The sequence below is a fragment of the Rhineura floridana genome, chromosome 6, assembly GCF_030035675.1.
Source record: "Rhineura floridana isolate rRhiFlo1 chromosome 6, rRhiFlo1.hap2, whole genome shotgun sequence".
Lineage (NCBI taxonomy): Eukaryota > Metazoa > Chordata > Lepidosauria > Squamata > Rhineuridae > Rhineura > Rhineura floridana.
In genome coordinates, this window is record NC_084485.1 from 139573126 (window position 1) to 139592301 (window position 19176).

Consider the following 19176-nt stretch of genomic DNA (forward strand, 5'->3'; position numbering starts at 1 on the left):
CATCAATAGTTATTTTCAAACAATGAAACATGCGTACCTTTACATGTTGGAGGTGGTGGAGACCATCCAAAATGATAACACTGGGCAGAGTCAGGCCCAACTCTTGTGTATCGTTGATTACAGGAGAATTTCACCACTTCTTTGAGCTGGTATTGGCCCCTCCTAGGACTATGGGACCCATGTGCCAGTTGGAAACCATCACATTGTATTGCTAAAGAAAATATCAAGCAAACTAGATTGAAGATAATTAAGTGCACTTCAAAACAAACATGCCTCAAATTAACCAGCTGAGCAAAATGTTTGCAAATGTTCATAAATGTTACTGCAGGACTCCATAACCTATGGTCCTCCATGGGTGAAGAGAGCATATTGTGTCTCCAGCTGCTGGGTGAGTCTGTCTTCCCCCTGCCTTCACAATTTCCATGCCTTAAAATCTCTCTAGAAGGAATCAAATCCTATTATGTCACCTTTATATCTGGCATGGCCAGACGTGTTGCTGGTGCTGCTCTTAATTTGGAAGCTGGTCTAAATTCTTCAAGAATCCTGGCTTCAATATAGTCCATTCACTTTTGCTATTGTCTTTTGCTTATTCCCGTGGGTTTTTTTGTATTCCAAGTGATGAGGGATTCTTATAAATCTGCCTGAATGAAGGAATTGCTGCAAAAAGTTGTTTCAGTTATGCTTTCTCAATTTCATTTGTTATCTGTGTACTATGAACAAGCCAATGTATTGCTAAACAGAGGGCCCATCCATATCTAACCGCAAAATGCATGTTTTCCATATTCAGTTGGTGGCCTTGAGATCCATACATGTCCTGTTTGTGGTCAGATCATTGTGAAAACTTGATTATCATGTGGGCTTTTTGGGGGGTCTGAATTGCTTTAGCATTGGCCATTCCCCTACACTCACCCCTTTTCAGTGATTGGTCCATAATGGTCATTTGCTTTTCAAGCACTTTTTTGGAAGAGTGCAGAATCGTATATTTTTGTGCAGGTCAGTGGATGTGCTATTGGGTGGGAAGGAGACAGGGGACTTGGCATATGATGGAGGAACAACCATGGACTGCCTATTTCAGGAAAGTCTGCAGCATGGCATCCGAGTGCACGGATGTTAATGCAATTAATTATGAATACAGGAAAGCATATTGTGGAATTTCTAATGCAGATTTGTGAATGTGAAAACCCGTACTAGCTCGCAACGTCATATGGATTATGGTGAATTAATGAGGATACAAAGCAATAACATTGCATATCATGCAGTTGTATGGATGGGCCCATTGGCTGACAGATATTAACCTAGAAGAGCTGTTTTCTGCAGCCCAAGGGACTTTAACTTCCCAGTTGCTGGGTTTCCCAGGTCTAAATTCTAAGAATGGGATGCCTTATATGATCTGGCTACCTGTTCCTAAATACAGGAAGGAAGGCTTTTTCCTTAGCGTGCTTAATGCTTCACCCTCAAAGCTTTTAAAGGACTGATACAACAAAATTCCTGTAAATAATAGATACTGTTCTTGTAATAATGAAGAGGTGGAGTCAGCATTACATGGTACTAAATACAGGTTTTACCAAAGGGTAGAGAAATTCTGGTCTATCTCTATTATGCAGTCCTTGCCAGATCAATCTTCAGAGTTTCTACTGGTCATTTATTGGAGGACTTCGATTTTTCAATTACAGAGTAAGTTGATAAATTTGTAAATGAAATTCAACGTGTATATTCTTTCAGTTGTTTGCTTTTAGAAAAGTTTTGCTTGAACTGATAGATGACTTCCAAACTCGTCCTGCCACTTTAAAATGTCACTACCGTCTACTCATTCTGCTGAATACCGTGAATGAGCCACGCATAGCAGTCCCCATGTTTTTATTTCCCCAGGGGACTTCGTCAAACACCTCCCAAGTTGAAGTATATAGTGGCTGCTGAATTAAATGGCAAGCACTAGTTAAGCATAAGTAAGACTGATTTTGCTTTCTCGAATGCTCTTCATCCTGTTATCATATTCCTATGAAAATACATCATCTTCTAATTCTCATTTGTTGGGGTACTAAGAGGATGGTGGTTCAGTAGTTGTGATAGTCGTAGTGGGCAAGATGAGGAAATGTATTCATTAAAAATGTTCTTTCTGAATGTTAAATCCTGGGTGCTAAGACTTAAGGACCTACAATGCTGAATAGCCTTCCCCAAAGGTTCAGGAACCCTCTTGAGCAATGGCTCCAGGGAAGAATGGAACAGAAAACTTTATTTCCTTGAATTTTCTCAAGCTAACTTATCTTTTGATCCAAACCTGATTTGGGATGATTCTAACTTTCCCATTGTTCATGAGGTTTCCAATCCCCTAGGGATGTTTTGGGTTGGCAGAGATGGCTGTGGGGTTGCAAAACATTCCTTCTATGAATTTCCTTAAGTGAACATATCTTAGTTACAAACCAATGTATGCAACTTCATCAGGATTTGCATTTTTTAAAAATCCAATCTATTGTTCTGGACCCTAAGCATGGGTTTCTGATGGACATTTATGCTACTTGTCAGATGTTCATGCCTCAAAAGTTAGGATTTATATCTGATTCCAGTATACACCATCACATTTTGAAGTCACTCACCTCCATCTTGAGCAGGGTTGCAGCCATTTTATTTATTTATTTGTTTGTTTGTTTGTTTTATATCCCACCCTTCCTCCCAGAAGGAGCCCAGAGCAGCAAACATGTGATAAAACACTAAAGACATCTTTAAAACAAAAAACATCTAAACAAATATTTAAAGCCATTGTAGAAAAAAAAGAAAAATCTTTAAAAACAATTCCACAGATGCAACCTGGGATAAGGTCTCTATTTAAAAGGCTTGTTGAAAGAGGAAGGTCTTTAGTAGGCACTTAAAAGACAACGAAGACGACATCTGTCTAACGGGGGAAGGAATTCCAAAGTGTTGGTGCCACAGCACTAATTGTCCATTTCCTAAGTTGTGCAGAATGTACCACCTGATGAGATGGTATCTGCAGGAGGCCCTCACCGGCAGTGTGCAGGGATTGACTGAGACAATCTTTCATGTATCCTGCTCCCAAGCTGTATACGGCTTTATACACTCAAACCAGCACCTTGAACTTAGCCTGGTGGCTGATAGGCAGCCAGTGCAATTCCTTCAGTTGGCAATGTTGGGCCAAAGCGACCAGTCACACCACTGCATTTTGAACCAGCTGCAGCTTCCAAACCAGCCTCAAGGGCAGCCCCACATACAGCACATTATAGTGATCCAGCCTGGAGGTTACCAGTGCATTGACAATAGTGATCAGGCTATCCCAGTTCAGAAACAGCCACAGCTGTCTTACCATCTGAAGCTGGGAAAAGACACTCCTAGCCACTGAGGTCACTGGGCCTCTAGCGACTAAGATGGATCCAGGAGCATTGCCAGACTACAAGATTCTTTCTGTAATTGCTGGAGTGGTCAGTTTAGTGCCATCTCTATGTTTATTAGGCCTATTATTTGAAAGGTTAGAGAAAGCATGTGCCCCACTGGGAATTCAACACTGGTCCAGAGAAAGATTCTTCCTGCCCATCCCCATCCCCAATGGAAGAAAGACAACAGGCATCTTAAGAATCAAAATTAAATGAGGGAAATAGAATTGCCTGCCACAACACAGTCAAGACTGGGGTTCAAAGACAAAATCAGAGCATAGTCATGTCAGCAGAGTGTCACTTAAAATCAAATAGGTAAGCTACTTTAAGAGCCTCTTGGAGTTATAAAGTAGGATATATGCATTCTAAATAAATCATTCCATATACTACCTCCAGGATCAAAGGATGTGCGCCACATCCTTGCTGGGAAACAACAGCAGGAGAGAGCTACTCCCCTCATTTTTTATTTACAAGATTCTCAGAGGCATCTGTTTGGCTACAACTGGAAGCAGGATCACAAATCTTAATTTCAAAATTTCCAAGCATTTTGTAATACAGTTCATAGCCTCCCAGCTAAAGCTGGGAGGTAGCACATTAAGAAGGCATGGATAAACAGCTCTTCTGAACAGGAGATGAAACTAAACAGCTTATTCTAGTTTCATGATAATCCAAGGGGGACAGAAATTTCCCATATGATATTATCCATAGCACCTATTTGAACTGTGAAATGATATGAACACCAACCTAAACTCTGCCCTGACCAATGACACAGCAATATTTTACAATTAACACGAATCCTTAGATCACTCAGAATATATTCTTGCTGGTTTCTGATTTCAGACGTATCAAATGTCTGTTCTATTGGATAATAATAACATTCTGTTATTCCATGAGATAATTAACAAAAGGGGGAATACTTTCAGATCAGAAATTTAATTAATTAATTGGTAAATTAGAATTAGTGACCTGTGAGTGTAACCTCATGGAAATCACAGAGAACATCACTCTTGGTTGAGTGATAAAGGCTGTTTTGGACAATTGCATAATGAATAGCAGTGATATTTTATGACTTACGCAGACATTCGGGCTTCTGGTTCCAGCCATTCTCTGTGCATACTATGATGTCGCCCATGGTCTTTTTAACTGTTTCAAACCCATATTTACATTTGTAGGGAAGTGTTTCGTCTAAGAGGAAGACTGATTTAGTTGTGCTAAATGTCACATCCTCTTCAGGTGGCTTTTGGCATGTCTCTGAGGAAAAAAAGGAAGGATGTTATTGAAGATTAACTGTTCTTTTCTCATAGGTCCAGTTCATTTGCTCTAAAATCCTCCACACAGAGTGTCCTCCTAGATGCAGAGACACAGAGGAGATAACACATACTGTGCAACAACCACGTTGACATGGGCCATTGGTGATTCTGGTGAATGTGGTGACTTATTTTTCAGCTGGGAGATGAAACAGTGCTGTCAATGTGTTCTTACCCATCCATACATTACTTCTTTCATGAAGGCCACTCCATGTGGAGGAATCTACAGGCATATTGATATCAATACCAGATCATACTGAATATTTGGTAAGCAAGTGGACTCCATTGACTTCTATCTATTCTTCATTTGGGTTTTGTGAAGTAACATTTTCATCAAGATTGCACTTTTGAAATTATTCCCATTGAAAGAGGACAGAAGAAACATATGGCACAACTACATACTGTGTAGAGTTTGGCCAGGTTACAATTGGTTATCAGACTAGACTGCTTTTTAAGCTTCTGTAGTGACTTTTCCAAGTTGTGGCCCAAATCAATAAACCAGTAATCCTGTCTTTCCTGGGACTGTGCCCAAACAGTGCAGAATTCGTGAGTCTTTAGACTGCTTACTGATACACTTTGGCTCTGGCTTCCACCCTTCTTCACGGCAGTTTGTCTCTCCCGCGTTGAGTCCTTGTGGAGTTGTGAAGCCGCTCCGACAGCGATATATTGCTTTCTCATTCAAATTCAAGTATTTTGTTTGTGTAGTGAAAAAGCCATTAGATGGGGGAATAATTTCACACATTTCTGATGAGGAAAAATTATTATTATTATTATTTACACTTGTTAGTTGCTTGTTGCAGAAAGGTCTCAAAGTGACTTACAACATATTAAAAAGATAAATATAAATGCATGCTACTATGCAAACAAAAGGTAGATATTAGGTACAGGGCCCCATACATTAAGGTGGGGCTTGTTAGGCAAGTGTTGGCTTCTAGTGAGCTGTGAAGTCTATTTCCACCATGATAGCACAATATTATATGAATTTCTGAACAAAGATATTATCTGATGAAGTTATGTAACTTAGGCTTTATCTGGGTTGATTTTATTTATTCATTTTTTACTTTTAACCTGAGATTCATTCCACAACTTGACAGGAGACTCCCCCTCCTTTCAAAACTTTTAAGACTTCTTTGTTCTTTTCCTTACACAAATGTTATGTACAAATATTACACAGTATTCATGTTACTATATTTTGGTACAACCACATAGAGCCACCCTAGGCACCGGGAAGTGGGGCCCCAGGCCTCATGCTTTGCCCCCCCATGCTTGGCAATCTGCATATAAAAGCAGCAGACGCGTCCTCCTCACAGCCGCAGTAGTGAGCTGAGGGGAGGATAGAAACGAGCCGGGAGGAAGAGGTGCAGCAGCGGCCTCCTGACGGCCATGGTAGCGAGCCAGGAAGGAGAAAACCTCACAGCGAGAAATGCTAAGCGAGTCTACAACAAAGGCTGCAAAAAAAGGGAGCCGCAGCCGAAAAATACAAAGCTGCGGCCACCGCCACCAACGAAGGCTGCAAAAAAAGGGAGTCGCAGCCACAAGCTCCTATCAGCCAAAAAGAAAGCCTCCACCGCTGCCTGGAGGAAAGGATATATATAGAGAGAAAGAATGTGGGGGGGGCCCAACTATGCTTTTGCCCTGGGCCCCGCACATGCTAAGGGAGGGCCTGCAACTACATGTGAGGAAACAAATTTTCTAATAAATTTTATTACAAAAATGAAAAATGTGTAATTTTTTTCCAGATGAAATCCTTAAAGCCTAAACATTTTTGGGGACATGCTTCTTCATCTGCAACTTCTCAGATGCAGTTTTTTATCCCAAGTGGGATCACTGAAGCTCTCTGCCCATCGGGTTTGGAAAAGCTGTACTGGGATTTATTCATTGTCAATCAGAATTCATGCTGAAAGCAAATTTCTGGCTTGTGGTTTGCAAGCTCAAGCTCTCACTCTCAAGCTTTCCCCCAGAAGAAGCAGCAGCCACTTGGGAGTCCACCATGAAGGACCTGGGACTGGGCATGATTCCAGTACTAAGTCAGACTGCTAAACATGTAGGAGAAATGGTGGCGCTGGCTAACCAGCCCTTGATCATGGCTGAGCCCAGCACGTTCATGCACTTTGTGGACCTTGTGGCCAGGGATGGATAAATCTATCAATTTTGGTTTCTTTCAGAATCTCATTTTTCCAGTCTTAAATTCAGTTCTTCATGCTTCCACACCAACTTGTGAATAAAGAAAATCCTCAAGAAAATTCATCAGCATTTTACTGTGAATTTCTCCTAATAATATATTTTTGCATGCAAGTTTTGCATCAAGGTTTGACTAATATGCATATTTTTCAAGCAATTTTCCAGTTTATCATGCATTTTTTGTATATTATTTTCACTAATATATACATTTTTATGAACACTTCCCCCTAAACACATGCATTTTTGTATACATTGCTTGGTAGGAGAATGGCATCATAAAATTCAGAAAAGTGCAAATTTTGAAGGATAGATGTATTTCAGTTTCCTTATTAGATCAATAAGTGTGAATTAGATTGTACCTCATTAAAATGAAAATCAAATCAAATTTATCTCCCATCCCTATTTGTGGACCACTATAATAAGCTGCAATCCAACATCACCTTTAGCGGGAAGGTGGTGCCCTCTCTGTACAGGCAGCTAGAAGAAAGTGCTGGAGAAGGAGACTGAGCACAGAGCCATAAGTGGTGTACTTATCTCAGATATCTGAAGCAGCTGGGGTGCAGTGCCTAATGGGGCACTAGTGAGAGAATGTGGGGAGAGAAGCAGCGATGAGACACAGAAGGCAGGGTTTAGATGGGCCCTCCTTCATGCAGAGGTGATGGGTAAAACCCATACAGCAGTGGTAATCCAGCAGGCATGGTGTTTGGTGGCCAGCTGGACAACAGCTCACCAGTGGCTACACAGTCAACAGTACCAAGGCCAACATGGATGAAGGATGCTGCAGGACAAGCAGTTGTTATCATCCACTGCATTGCACACATGTTCCTTCTGTTAGTGCAGGATGCATTTAAATTGGGACACAGGGCTAATGATAATCCCAACTATTGTTGTTGTTAATTATGATTAATTAATTCCCTTTTATATGTGTGTCAGTGCAGTTTACAAACATACGTAAACAGCTAAAAAGCTTTTTAAGACAGTACAAAAATGACTGAAAATAGGTTTACAAACAATACAAAATGAACACTTAAGGCCAAGATGTTTTAATTCAGCTGAAAAAGCTTGTTGAAACAAAAAAAGTCTTAAATTGCTTCCTAAGCACAGATAATGAGTACCTGTCGTATCTCAGTTGGAATGCTGTTGCACTGAAAGCCCTGCTCTGGGTTATGGTGGTCTTCTAAAATTTGGGGAGTTTAAGAAGAAACCGTCCAGCAGAACACAGTGACCTACTGGGTACATAAGGAATAAGATGGTCTCCCAAGTAACATGGCCCTGAGCTGTATGGAAACTTATAAGTTACTACCAAAACCTCAAACGTGGCCTGGTAACAGACTGGCAGCCAGTGCAACTCCTGCAAGCAAGGTCTTATATGCCACAGTGTTCTGCACCAGCGGCAGCCTCTGGACCAACCTCAAGTCTAGCCCCTCACAGAGTACACTGAAGTAATTCAACCATGAGGTCACCAATACATGGGCAACTGTGGTCAAGCTATCCAGATCCAGGAATTGCTGTAGCTGTCTTACCAGCCAAAGCTGAAAAAAGACACTCCTAGCCACCAATGACACTTGTGCTTCCACCAACAGATCTGGTTATAAGAACACCCACAGACTATGGGCCTGATCCTTCAGAAAGAGTGCGGCCCCATCCAGGGCAAGCAACATACTGCTTGCCAGACTCGGGAACCATTCTCCCAGAGCCTCCATCTTGCTAGTTTATTAGTCCTCATCCAGCCTACCACTGCATTCAGATACCACCCAAGGCCTTCTCAACCATTCCCAATTCAGATGTTACAGAGAAAGAGGTTTGATATCATCAGCATACTAATAACACCTCATTCCAACTCTCCTAATGAGCACTTCTCATGTTAAATAGCAGTGAAGCCCACATAGTGCCCTGTGTCATCCCACATCAAAGAGCCTGGGGGCAAGAAACACTCAAACATTCAACGCTACCTTCTGGGACTCTCTCTGGAGATCAGAACCACTGCATAACAGTGCCCCCAATACCCATCTCCTGTAGACAGTCCAGGGGGATACCATGATCAATGGCATGAAAAGGTGATGAGAGATCAAGCAGGAGCAGCAGAGTTGCACACCCTCTGTCCCTCTCCTGTTAAAGGTCATGTGTCAGGGTGACCAAAGCCAATTCAATCCCAAACCTGGTTATGGATCCAGACTGGGATGGGTCTAGACCAGCGTTTCCCAATGAGTGGGCCACCAGATGTTGTTGGACCACAACTCCCATCAGCCTCAGCCAGCATTGCCAATGGTCAGGAAAGATAGGAATTGTGGTCCAACAACATCTGGTGGCCCACTCGTTGGGAAACACTGGTCTAGACAATCAATTTCCACCAATAACATTTATAACTGTGCCACCATGACCCTCTATATTCACCAATATAGGTGTCAGCAGGCTATGGACTATCCTGAAGAGCTCCACTGGGCGATTATACGAGGATGTGATGGAAGCAGTGAAGTAGGCCCTCTTTGCTGTTTTCACTATCACACAGTAGCCATGGTTATGTGCTCTAACATGTGTTTTGTAGTGCAATCATGGCAGTGGCACTCATGATTTGGTAGACCCGAAGAAAGGTCATAGAGTGTTTCTACTGGAATGTAAAAGGTAATAAGCAGTTGCAGGACAAGCAGACAAAGGAGGGTATCTCACAGCTCGGCTTGATATAGAATGTGGGGATTCTGTGGAGATCCATATACCTGATGTTTGAGGGACTAGTGAGCAACAGAAAGAAAAACAAGGTGGCCAGAGTTGGGGAATTTGGTTTTAGCCACCTATTGAAAATGCAGTGCTGGGACACTGTCTCCTAGATAGTGATGTGACCTTGGGCTCCTTCTGGAAGGAAGGGAGGGATATAAATTAAATAAATAAATAAATGATAAATGGTTCTCAAGGCATTTTTGGAGGGCATCCCAGGAGAGCCATCCTAAGTAAGGTGATCCCTATAGTCAAGTTCCTGGAGCAACAGATGGATGAGTTTCTCTGGGCTGCTTATGCCACATCAGGCAAGCTGGCACAAACACTAGTCAAGTGACTGAAGGAAATCAGATTGACACTGCAGCAGCAGCAACTTCACTCACTGACAGGATATACTGGTGGCAAAGTGTGGGAGGTCCAGAAGAAGAGCCAGGGACCAAGTCAGGAGGTGGAAGAAGGGGGCACACCTTCAAGTATCAGCACTCCCACAGCAGCAGGAGTTCTGACCAGCCATCTAGCTTCATCTCAGACAGCAGCACAAGGCTCAACATGTGGGCCAAGGCTCTAAGAGAGGTTGGGCCTAGAGGTACACAAGCTGCCATTATGATTATGAGAGCTTGGTGGCATGCTATCAGGTACAGCAGATGGAGGATGTGGCCTGTGGCCTCAAACCTACTGGACAGTTTGCTGCCAGGTGTGGCAGGACTGGGCTAAGGTTCCCAGGAGCAGTCATCTTGCCCATCAGTGAGCATTCCAAGCAAACGTATTTTCAGTGGTGGGTGACTGGCACCTGCTTGGAACTTGAGTTGGTTGAGCAGTTGTTGTTCCTCAAAGTGAATCTTCTGCTGCTGCCATACCCCACCAAGTAAGTATGCAACCCTCACACTGCTGCTGCAGTCCACACTTTCATCTCCCTCCTCTTGTCCTGTTTTAAGTTTCTGTCGCAAAGTCTTCGCTGCTCCAGCAAAAACTCTTAGCTCTGACCGGTCATCTGTTTCTGGCAAAGGTGTATGCTAGATGGATATAATGTCTCTCCCAACTCCATTTTCACAACCTCCCCTTTCTAAACAGTGCTGGCCAGGTTTGCTCCTGCCCTCAGATATAGCATGGAAAAGAGGGATTACATACAGGGATGTAAAAAGGGTATTTGCATTTAATACAGTAAGGCTTCTAGGAGAAAAGCATTATTTGCCTGACCATAAACTTCAAAGAACAACAAAATGTCAACAAGGGCAGGGGTAGGGAATCTGTGGCACTTCATATGTTGTTGGACTACAACTGCCATCATCCCTGACCATTGGCCATGCTGGCTGGGAGTCTGAGAACATCTGGAGAGCCACAGGTTCTCCAGCCCTGGGCACAGACAGGATAAAAACCCTTGGAAACCCTCTAGGATGGCTGGGTTGAGGTGTTTGAGTGCTTGATTACACAAGTTATGAGACTGCAAAGCCTCTTTTCCTCTGAACTTCAGCAGCTTCCTGGATTTTGATCACAGTACCTTAGAGCCTTAAAAATCCTCTTTGGGGACTGTTTGTTTACCTCTGCCTAACTAGCAATTTCTGTCTGGAATGGTTCTTCTATTAATTTACAAAACTCTTAACAACTTGGGTCCAGGATGCCTTTAGGACCACCTGATTCATTATATCCCTGCCTGATCACTGAGGTCTTCTGGAGAGTCACTAGTTCCACACAGCTGAAATGTACAGCTCACATTCATCAGGTGCTATGTATCGTGGGCCTAATTTTATGGAGCTCCCTTCCAGTGCAGGTCAGATAGGCCCCCTCCCTATTCAATGCCCATTGCCTACTGAACACTTTTTAAAATTTCAGCAGGCATTTTAACTGATGTTATAGTTTTAAATCATTTTTATTTTTATTGTAACTTGTAAATCACTTAGAGGCATTTGTAAGTAAGTGGTATATAAATTGTCAAAATAAATAAAACAAACAATATTTTAAAAGGGTTATCTGCATACGTTCAGGACCAAGTTTTACATTGCAAGCGATAAAACAGGGGTGAGGAACTGCCAGGCACAGGGTTCTCTCCCAGCCCTACCTGGAGGTGCGGGGGTTTGAACCTGGGACTTCCGGTATGCAAAGTGTGAGTTGCTCTACCACTGCTCTACGCCCATTTCCCACCACTTGTGGCAATGCAGTTTTTGAAAATTTATAAACATGTTTTGAAATGCGCATCTTGAGAGAAAACATTTTAAAATACACATTTAAATACAAATTGGAAAGTATATTTTGTGCTGATTACATATATATCATTCAGATTAATGCAGACATTTGCCAGAATGGCCTTCTGGGTGGACACATGAGAAAGTGAGGCAGTGGAGAAATCAGCTGAATTACCCATTGCTAGAGTGGCAACATTTTAACTTGATTTAGGCAGATAAACCTGCACCCCACACATTTCTGGGGTTAGTACAGTCATCGATCTGAAACTCTCTTCTGAGGTGCTGGGAGGGGGAATGACCCACTCCCATTGCTAATGCACACGCTGCAGCCTTAGATTGCAAGGAGCATCCCAGCACAAATATGCCAAATTAAAGGTTTGCTAGTGTTGAGCCTCAGCTCCTCCGCGAGGGCCAGGGAGGGGGAAGGCATGAGTTTCAGGGTCCCCAGCTGTCAGAAGGAGCGGTAGATCCAGGAGCTGTTGAGTCTCTGCTGGACATTGGGTGTGGGAGTGAGTTTGAGCCAGGGCCAGTTCCCACGGATGGCTCTCTCTCTGAAGAGGAGAGTGCCCCACCCCCAGACCAAGCCGAGGAGCCATTGGAAGCTACTCTGGAGGGCACGATCCTTTCCCCTCTGCCCAGCGGTTCTCGGGATGCATCAAGAGAGCCACCTCTCCCTGACCTCAAGCCTGTTGCCGAGGCCCTTTCGGACAAGTAATTGGACGCATGCCCCCCGTCACCCCGCTCAGGTCGCCTCGAGAAACAGACCAGTCAGAGGCAGGACTTGCAAAAGAGTCAGAGATTAAGATCAAGAATTTCCCTACTTAAGCCTGTAGCTCCAGGGGCTGAGCTGCTGAGTCAACTTCATCCGTTGCAGAGCATGTCTAGAGTGCAGCTAGGGAATTCTAGTGAGTTAGTTTAGGGTTCTCTATGAAATGCACTGCTGTTGATGTATCCATTACGCTAATAAAACAAGAATTAATTACATCTGCGTCTCAGCCTCGTGGATCCCACTCTGAACGGGACAGCAAGAGACACAACTGGGTGGGGAGAGGATTGCCTGGCTGTCACCTCCTCCCTTCCCCCCTCTGAAGTTGATCATTCAGTTTGTGGGCTAACTGGGTCAGGTTGGCCAGTAAAGGCCTTCAAACTAACTGGCCACACTGAACAAGAGATCTCCACAATGCGGTAGGGGTGGGTAAGAAATCAATTCAGTTTGATTTGAAGACAAATCTATCAAAGTCACACTTTCCGAAACAAGATGAGAACCGAAACACAGCCAATATTTACAAAAATGCATATGTTAAGGGAAAGTGTGTATAAAAATGAATATATGAGTGAAAAGAACATACAGAAATACATTATATTTTATTTATTTATTATTGGATTGATATCCCGCCCTTTCTCCCAGCAGGAGCTCAAATGATAAGAAAGTATTTGCAAAAATGTATGCATTAGTCAGAGCTGCCTACAAAAATGTGTTTATTAGGAGAAAGTCACACTAACATGCTGGCGAACATTCAGGAGGATTTTTTTAAAACAAAATCTTCAAATTGTGCAGAAATGTGGAGAACAGAAATTAAGGTTAGAAAAAGGAGGAATGGAGAGAACCAAAATTGGCAGAACTTTCCATCTCTAAAATGCTGTGCTTGCTAATACGTTCTCTGATCTTGGGGTCTTCTAGGCCTGCTGCTACTCCTTCCAAGAGAAAGGGCTATGGCTCAGTGGTAGAGCATCTGCTTTGCATGCAGAAGGAACCAGGTTCAATCCCCGGCATCACCAGATAGGGCTGGGAGAGAACCCTGCCTGAAATCCTGGAGAGCCACTCCGAGTCAGTGTAGACAGTACCAAGCTGCATGGACCAATGGTCTGACTCAGGATAAGCCGCAGCTTGCTATGTTCCTATCCTCTGATCCTCCGTAAGCTCCCTTTCCACCTCACAATGCAAACTGCTGCTGCAGCAAGCTTGGAGGCATATCAGAGGGTGAAGGCTGTGGAGGGCATCTCTTCTTCCTCAGCTCAACTTACAAAGAAGCACCAAACTCCACAACTCCCCTTTCCCTGTGCAGTTGTGGGCTGGCAACAGTGACAACCAGAATGGTGATGATCACCAGAGGGGAGGTGTGGAGGGCAGTGCTTTTCCTAGAGCTGGCTCAGAAGGAAGCACTGCCTGCCCTAATTCTCCTTCTCCTTTACCATTTCGATCGCTGCTACTGTCAACCTGAATGGTGGAGTGGGAGGGTGTCAGAATGACTGGCATTTTACCTTGGAGCCAGGCTCAAGACAAAGGGCAACCCACAATGCCATTCCATACCTTCCTTCTCAGGGCTAGTGATAGCAGCTGCAACAGGAATGGGAAGAAGGAAGGGGAGGTTCTGAAGAGCTGTAATTTTCCCTAAGCGCACCCCTGTTGACTACACTTGTATGGGCCCACAGTGCTAGCAATTGTCTCCTCCTGTGAAGAACCCTGTATAAAATTGGTAGAACCTGCAGAGGCTTCCTCTTCTCTGTCACCCGTTGCAAATCACCATAGGATTCACATACACATGCACCTCTTTAAGCTTACCTATAGTTGTGGGAAGTCCAACAACAACAAAGAAATCATACAAGCTACCTTTAGTTTACAAGAGAGCAGAGCAGAAACCAGTTTCTCAGGCTATGTATTCTCAGATAAGAGTCCATAAATCACACTTACTTTTCATGCCACAACGTGGAGGAGGTGACCAACCACTTCTTGTGCACATAGCTGTTGTTTGTTGGTTTGGAGGTTCATATCCCTCATCACAAGAAAATGAAATTTCTTCACCCTCTACGAAGGTCTGTGAACGGCGGTAAATGAGTCTACCATGTGGAAAGCGTAGAGAGAGATCACATTTTTCTAAAGGCAAAAAGAGTAGCTTCGTTACCTCACTGATGGGCATATGTTACAATGTTTAAAAGCTTATCACTATAGATGGGGTATTATGTAAAAACTTGGTTTAAAGTTTTCCAACATGTATTTCTATAAACACACACACACACACACACACACACAGAGAGAGAGAGAGAGAGAGAGAGAGAGAGAGAGAATATTCATTAAATAGAATTCTGTGAGGAAAAGCATCTTGCAAATAAAGTCTTGGAACTTGATTCAGCAATTTCACATATACAAACTCCTATGGGTTTTTTTTAATTATAGGAGCAATGTAATGACAGGATACATGGATTCCTGCATTGTGCAAGGGATTGGACTCAAGGGCCTTATAGGCCTCTTCCAACTTTACTGTTCTATGATTCTATGAGCAGGATGGCTGAGAAAGGTGAAGTCTGGGGCAGAGAAAAAAAAACTTGTCCTGGAGGAAAAAATCTGTAAACTCCAATAGGTGATTGCAATACATACCTTTATTTATTTTATTTTATTGTTTATTAAATTTATATTCCGTCCTTCCTCCCAGGAGGAGTCCAGGGTGGAAAACAAAAACACTAAAAACACTTTAAAACATCGTAAAATCAAACTTTAAAATATATTAAAACAAAACATCTTTTAAAAAATATTTTTAAAAAGCTTTAGAATATCTTAAAAAAGAATTCCAGCAGAGACGCAGACTGGGATAAGGTCTCTATTTAAAAGCCTTGTTGAAAAAGGAAGGTCTTCAGTAGGCACCAAAAAGATAACAGAGATGGCACCCGTCTAACATTTAAGGGCAGGGAATTCCAAAAACATATTGCCACAACACTAAAGGACCGCTTCCTATATTGTGCAGAACAGACCTCCTGATAAGATGGTATCTGCAGTAGGTCCTCACGTGCAGAGTGTAGTGATCAACTGGGTATATAAGGGGTAAGACAATCTTTCAGGTATCCTGGTCCCAAGCTGTATAGGGTTTTGTATACCAAAACTAGAACCTTGAACTTAGCCCAGTAGGTAAAATTTTACATTTCATTAGTTGAACGTATATTATCATTATAACCAAATCCTTTTAGCTACACCTGGCACTTGGTCATACATGTCATGTTCAATAGTATATTCCTTAAATTTCAAAGAGGTGGTATTAAAGAACTGTGGATTAGTTCTTCCATTTAGGAGATGTAAATTATATGTGATTTTTTCTAAGACTGCCATATTCCAAATATTTTTAAGCCAGGCCGAAGTATCCAACCCATCCAAGTTCTTCCACCTCTGTGTTATTTTCTTGCTGCCATTAATAACATTGAAGTTTGAGCATGATTTGATATTTGCCAGCTTTGATGGCTTTAAAGAAGCATTAGACAAATTCACGAAGGAGAGGTTTATCCAACAGCTGCTAGCCATGAGAACTATTTGGTACCTTGAAGTTCAGAGGTAGTATAAACCTGAATACCAAATAAACAAACAAGGAAGGGTTGTGCCTTCATGACCTGCTTGTTTCTGGAGGGTCACTTTAAGAAAGGGGATTTTGGACTAATAAGGACCCTAGGATTCCTCTTATTGTAGTAAAAGAAGCACACAAGATTAACAAGATGGAATTTTTCTTTTCCCCAAAGTCTCCATTGCTTCCTCAACTCTGCGGAAGCATCTGATACCCTAAATGGGCAGCAAGGTATTAATACTCATTATGCAAACCCTATTTCTAGCATTCACTGATCAGCCATTCATTGATAACTAAAGCAAAACTTCCCCCACATTATTTCCCATATTACAAAATGCTGCACGGAGGCTTTGAACTGCAACTTCCTTATGAAGATGAGGAAGGATCCATCTCCTACCGCAGAAACTGGGTTATTGTAGGCAAAGCAAAACAAAATGATCTCCACCTTTCCCCACTTAAAGACCATTCCACACATTACACTGAAGCAAATTTGTATTTTCCAATGACTGTAAACACTGTAACGGAGGAGCAACCAACCCCGCCTTTCTGATGAGTGTACCTAAGAAAATATGTTTCCAAACATGAATTTCTCTCATTCACTCTTTTAGTTTCTAAAGCTACAATTTTAAAATGTTATTTACAAATTAAAATATCATGAATAAAGTGATCCTCAACAAATAGCTACATCTATTTTTAGGGGTTTTTTTGCCATCTTTCCAGAAAACTGGATTAAAATTGCATAGAAGAGGCGTATCTTGTGTTGACACATGGTCATTTCTATTTCTAAGCAAAGATGAAATACAAGAAAAACATTTACTTACTGAAGCATTTTGGTTCTGGATTCCAGCCAGATTTGGTGCATGTAGCTCTATGCCATTCCTGTTTATTTGTTGCCAGAAAACCACGATGGCAACCATAGTCAACTGTTTGTCCCACGCTTCTTGGAAAATAGTACTCTTTCCAGCTTTCATAGTAATCAGATACTCTTCCATTCTCTATACGGGGGTAGTCACATTTCTTTGCTGTGAAAGAGAAAAAAAGTTAAGGCAAATAAATAAATAAATAAATCAAGATATCCCTTCACAATTTTCCTTAATTTTACTTGAGCTGTGCTGGTTCGAGGTTGAGTTGTCTTGTCCAAGTGTAGCAGTGGATGAATGTCATCTGCCTTTCCTCCTATGAGTTGTGTAGGGAAATACAAATAGATGTCTGAGTTAGAGATCCCTACAAGGCATAGCTATTTTTTCTGTTTTCATTTTCTATGAGCCATGGGGAAAATGACACAATTGTTGCCTATGCGCTGAACTGAAGAGGTTAGGACAATGGTGTCCAAATGCTTTTGTAAATGCTTCCTCTTCTGCTCCTCTCTTGTATTTCACAGTTGCAGGGTGACAACTTTCTTTGCTATGCCATAGTGGTAGAATAGAGAACCAGGTGTAAAAATGACAAAGGGTAAGAGAATGCTCAGGAATTCCCATTAGGTGTATGAGAATAAATCAGGGAAATAAATTCAGGAAAGTCAGTCAGTTTTCCTGTTTTCTGAACTCCTTTTGGTCCACAAGCCTAGTATGGCTAGAGCACTACCTACAATCAAATTATGACTCATTAGTATAGTATCCCCCCTCTAGGATGCACACCTTAACGTGGTGAGGGGTTTTTAGAGTGTCAAAGAAGCTGACAGCAATGCCGTCAGGAGTCTAGACCAAGAGGCTAGACTCCTAGCAGGGGCACCCAAGGCGAAATGGTCAAAGCTGAGACACCAGACTAAGATGCAGCCAGACTCAGAGGGAGGCAATGATAAACCACCTCTGAATACCTCTTACCATGAAAACCCTATGAACAGAGTATCCAAAATGCAACACGAGATAGTGCTGGAAGATGAGACCCCCAGATCAGAAGGCATTCACCAAGCTACTGGGGAAGAACAAAGGACAAGTACGAGTAGTGCTGTGACTAATCCAAGCAGGCCAACCCAACAGTAGGATCTGTCTTCGCACACTTCACCATCCTGTGTACGTTTGAACTTTTTGAGTGAGTCATTAGCAGCAGCAAGCAGAGGAAAGGAACATAACACACCTATGCCATTTACATCAAGCTAAGAGAACAAGCAAGGCCCAAATCCAGATGGGGAGGATGGAGTGCTTGAGACCAGCAAAGATGAACTCTCTGGTCACCATGTGCCTTAACTTCTGATGGCAGAGGCACTCAGAGAAGGGTATCAGTGTGGACACGTTAGTATGGGAGACGGCATTCCTTTAGATGAGCAATACTGGAGCTAGCCCAATGTCGACTGTTGTTCCATCAAGCAGTGGAAGAGGGACTGGGAAATCAACAAACTTTACTCCTGAACTGCAAAGTATGATAATGGAGCTTTTCCAACCATTACATCCTGCAGCAAGGGGAGCGGGTGCTGTGGTGCAGCTGCGCTGACGACAGCCTCCAACTCTGTCCGGCTACTGACCTGCTTCTGGCTTGGAATTCAATTTACTTGGGCTTGATTGAGGGAACTCCCCGCTCCGCACAGTACTTACCGGCTGCGGGGCGAGATTTGCGGCCTGGGGTGAAGCCCTAGCCGCCATTTAGAGGAAGGGCAGGCGCGTCAGGACTGGCATGACGTCATAAAGGCGCGCTGCGGGCGACGAGCAGCCGAGCCTATTTAAGCTCGCGCCGGCCCCTCACCCTCCTCTTCTTCTTCGGAGAGCAACGAGAGGACGATGAGGGACATAGCAGAGAGAGGTGCAGGACAGTTGGCGTTGGTTGGGCCTATTAATTGGTTACACCCAAAGGGGGTTTTGGGAGCCCCAACAGCTGTGGGTGGTAGCACTGCGGCGTGGCTGTGACTGGGGCAGGCCTTGTAAAGGGGCCTGACCAGCGGGACTTGTAGCGGGGCCTAGCAGCGGCACGTCCAATACCCCCCCCACACCTAGCAGTTGTGGAGGGGTTGATTGAGGCCTTTTATTAAGCAGCGCAACGTTAGTGCTGCTGCTGGTTAAAAGAAAGACACACAGCATACTAAAAGGAAGTTTAAAAATAAATGAGACTATACTGGATATACAAACAAAATTAAATATAGTCAGGCTAATACACT

At 43.0% G+C, this 19176-nt stretch overlaps 1 protein-coding gene across 3 annotated transcripts in view; it reads right to left on the bottom strand.

Annotated features, from left to right (window-relative positions):
* CFH (complement factor H) overlaps positions 1-19176 on the bottom strand; it is a 108993-nt gene that overhangs the window by 38523 nt on the left and 51294 nt on the right. For all 3 annotated transcript variants that reach the window (XM_061633980.1, XM_061633979.1, XM_061633978.1), the window contains exons 8-12: positions 16910-17110; positions 14456-14638; positions 5258-5434; positions 4458-4634; positions 38-211 (exon numbers count right to left, since the gene is read on the bottom strand). In XM_061633980.1, the coding sequence (XP_061489964.1) occupies positions 38-211; positions 4458-4634; positions 5258-5434; positions 14456-14638; positions 16910-17110 (912 nt within the window). The remainder of the gene's footprint in view (positions 1-37; positions 212-4457; positions 4635-5257; positions 5435-14455; positions 14639-16909; positions 17111-19176) is intronic.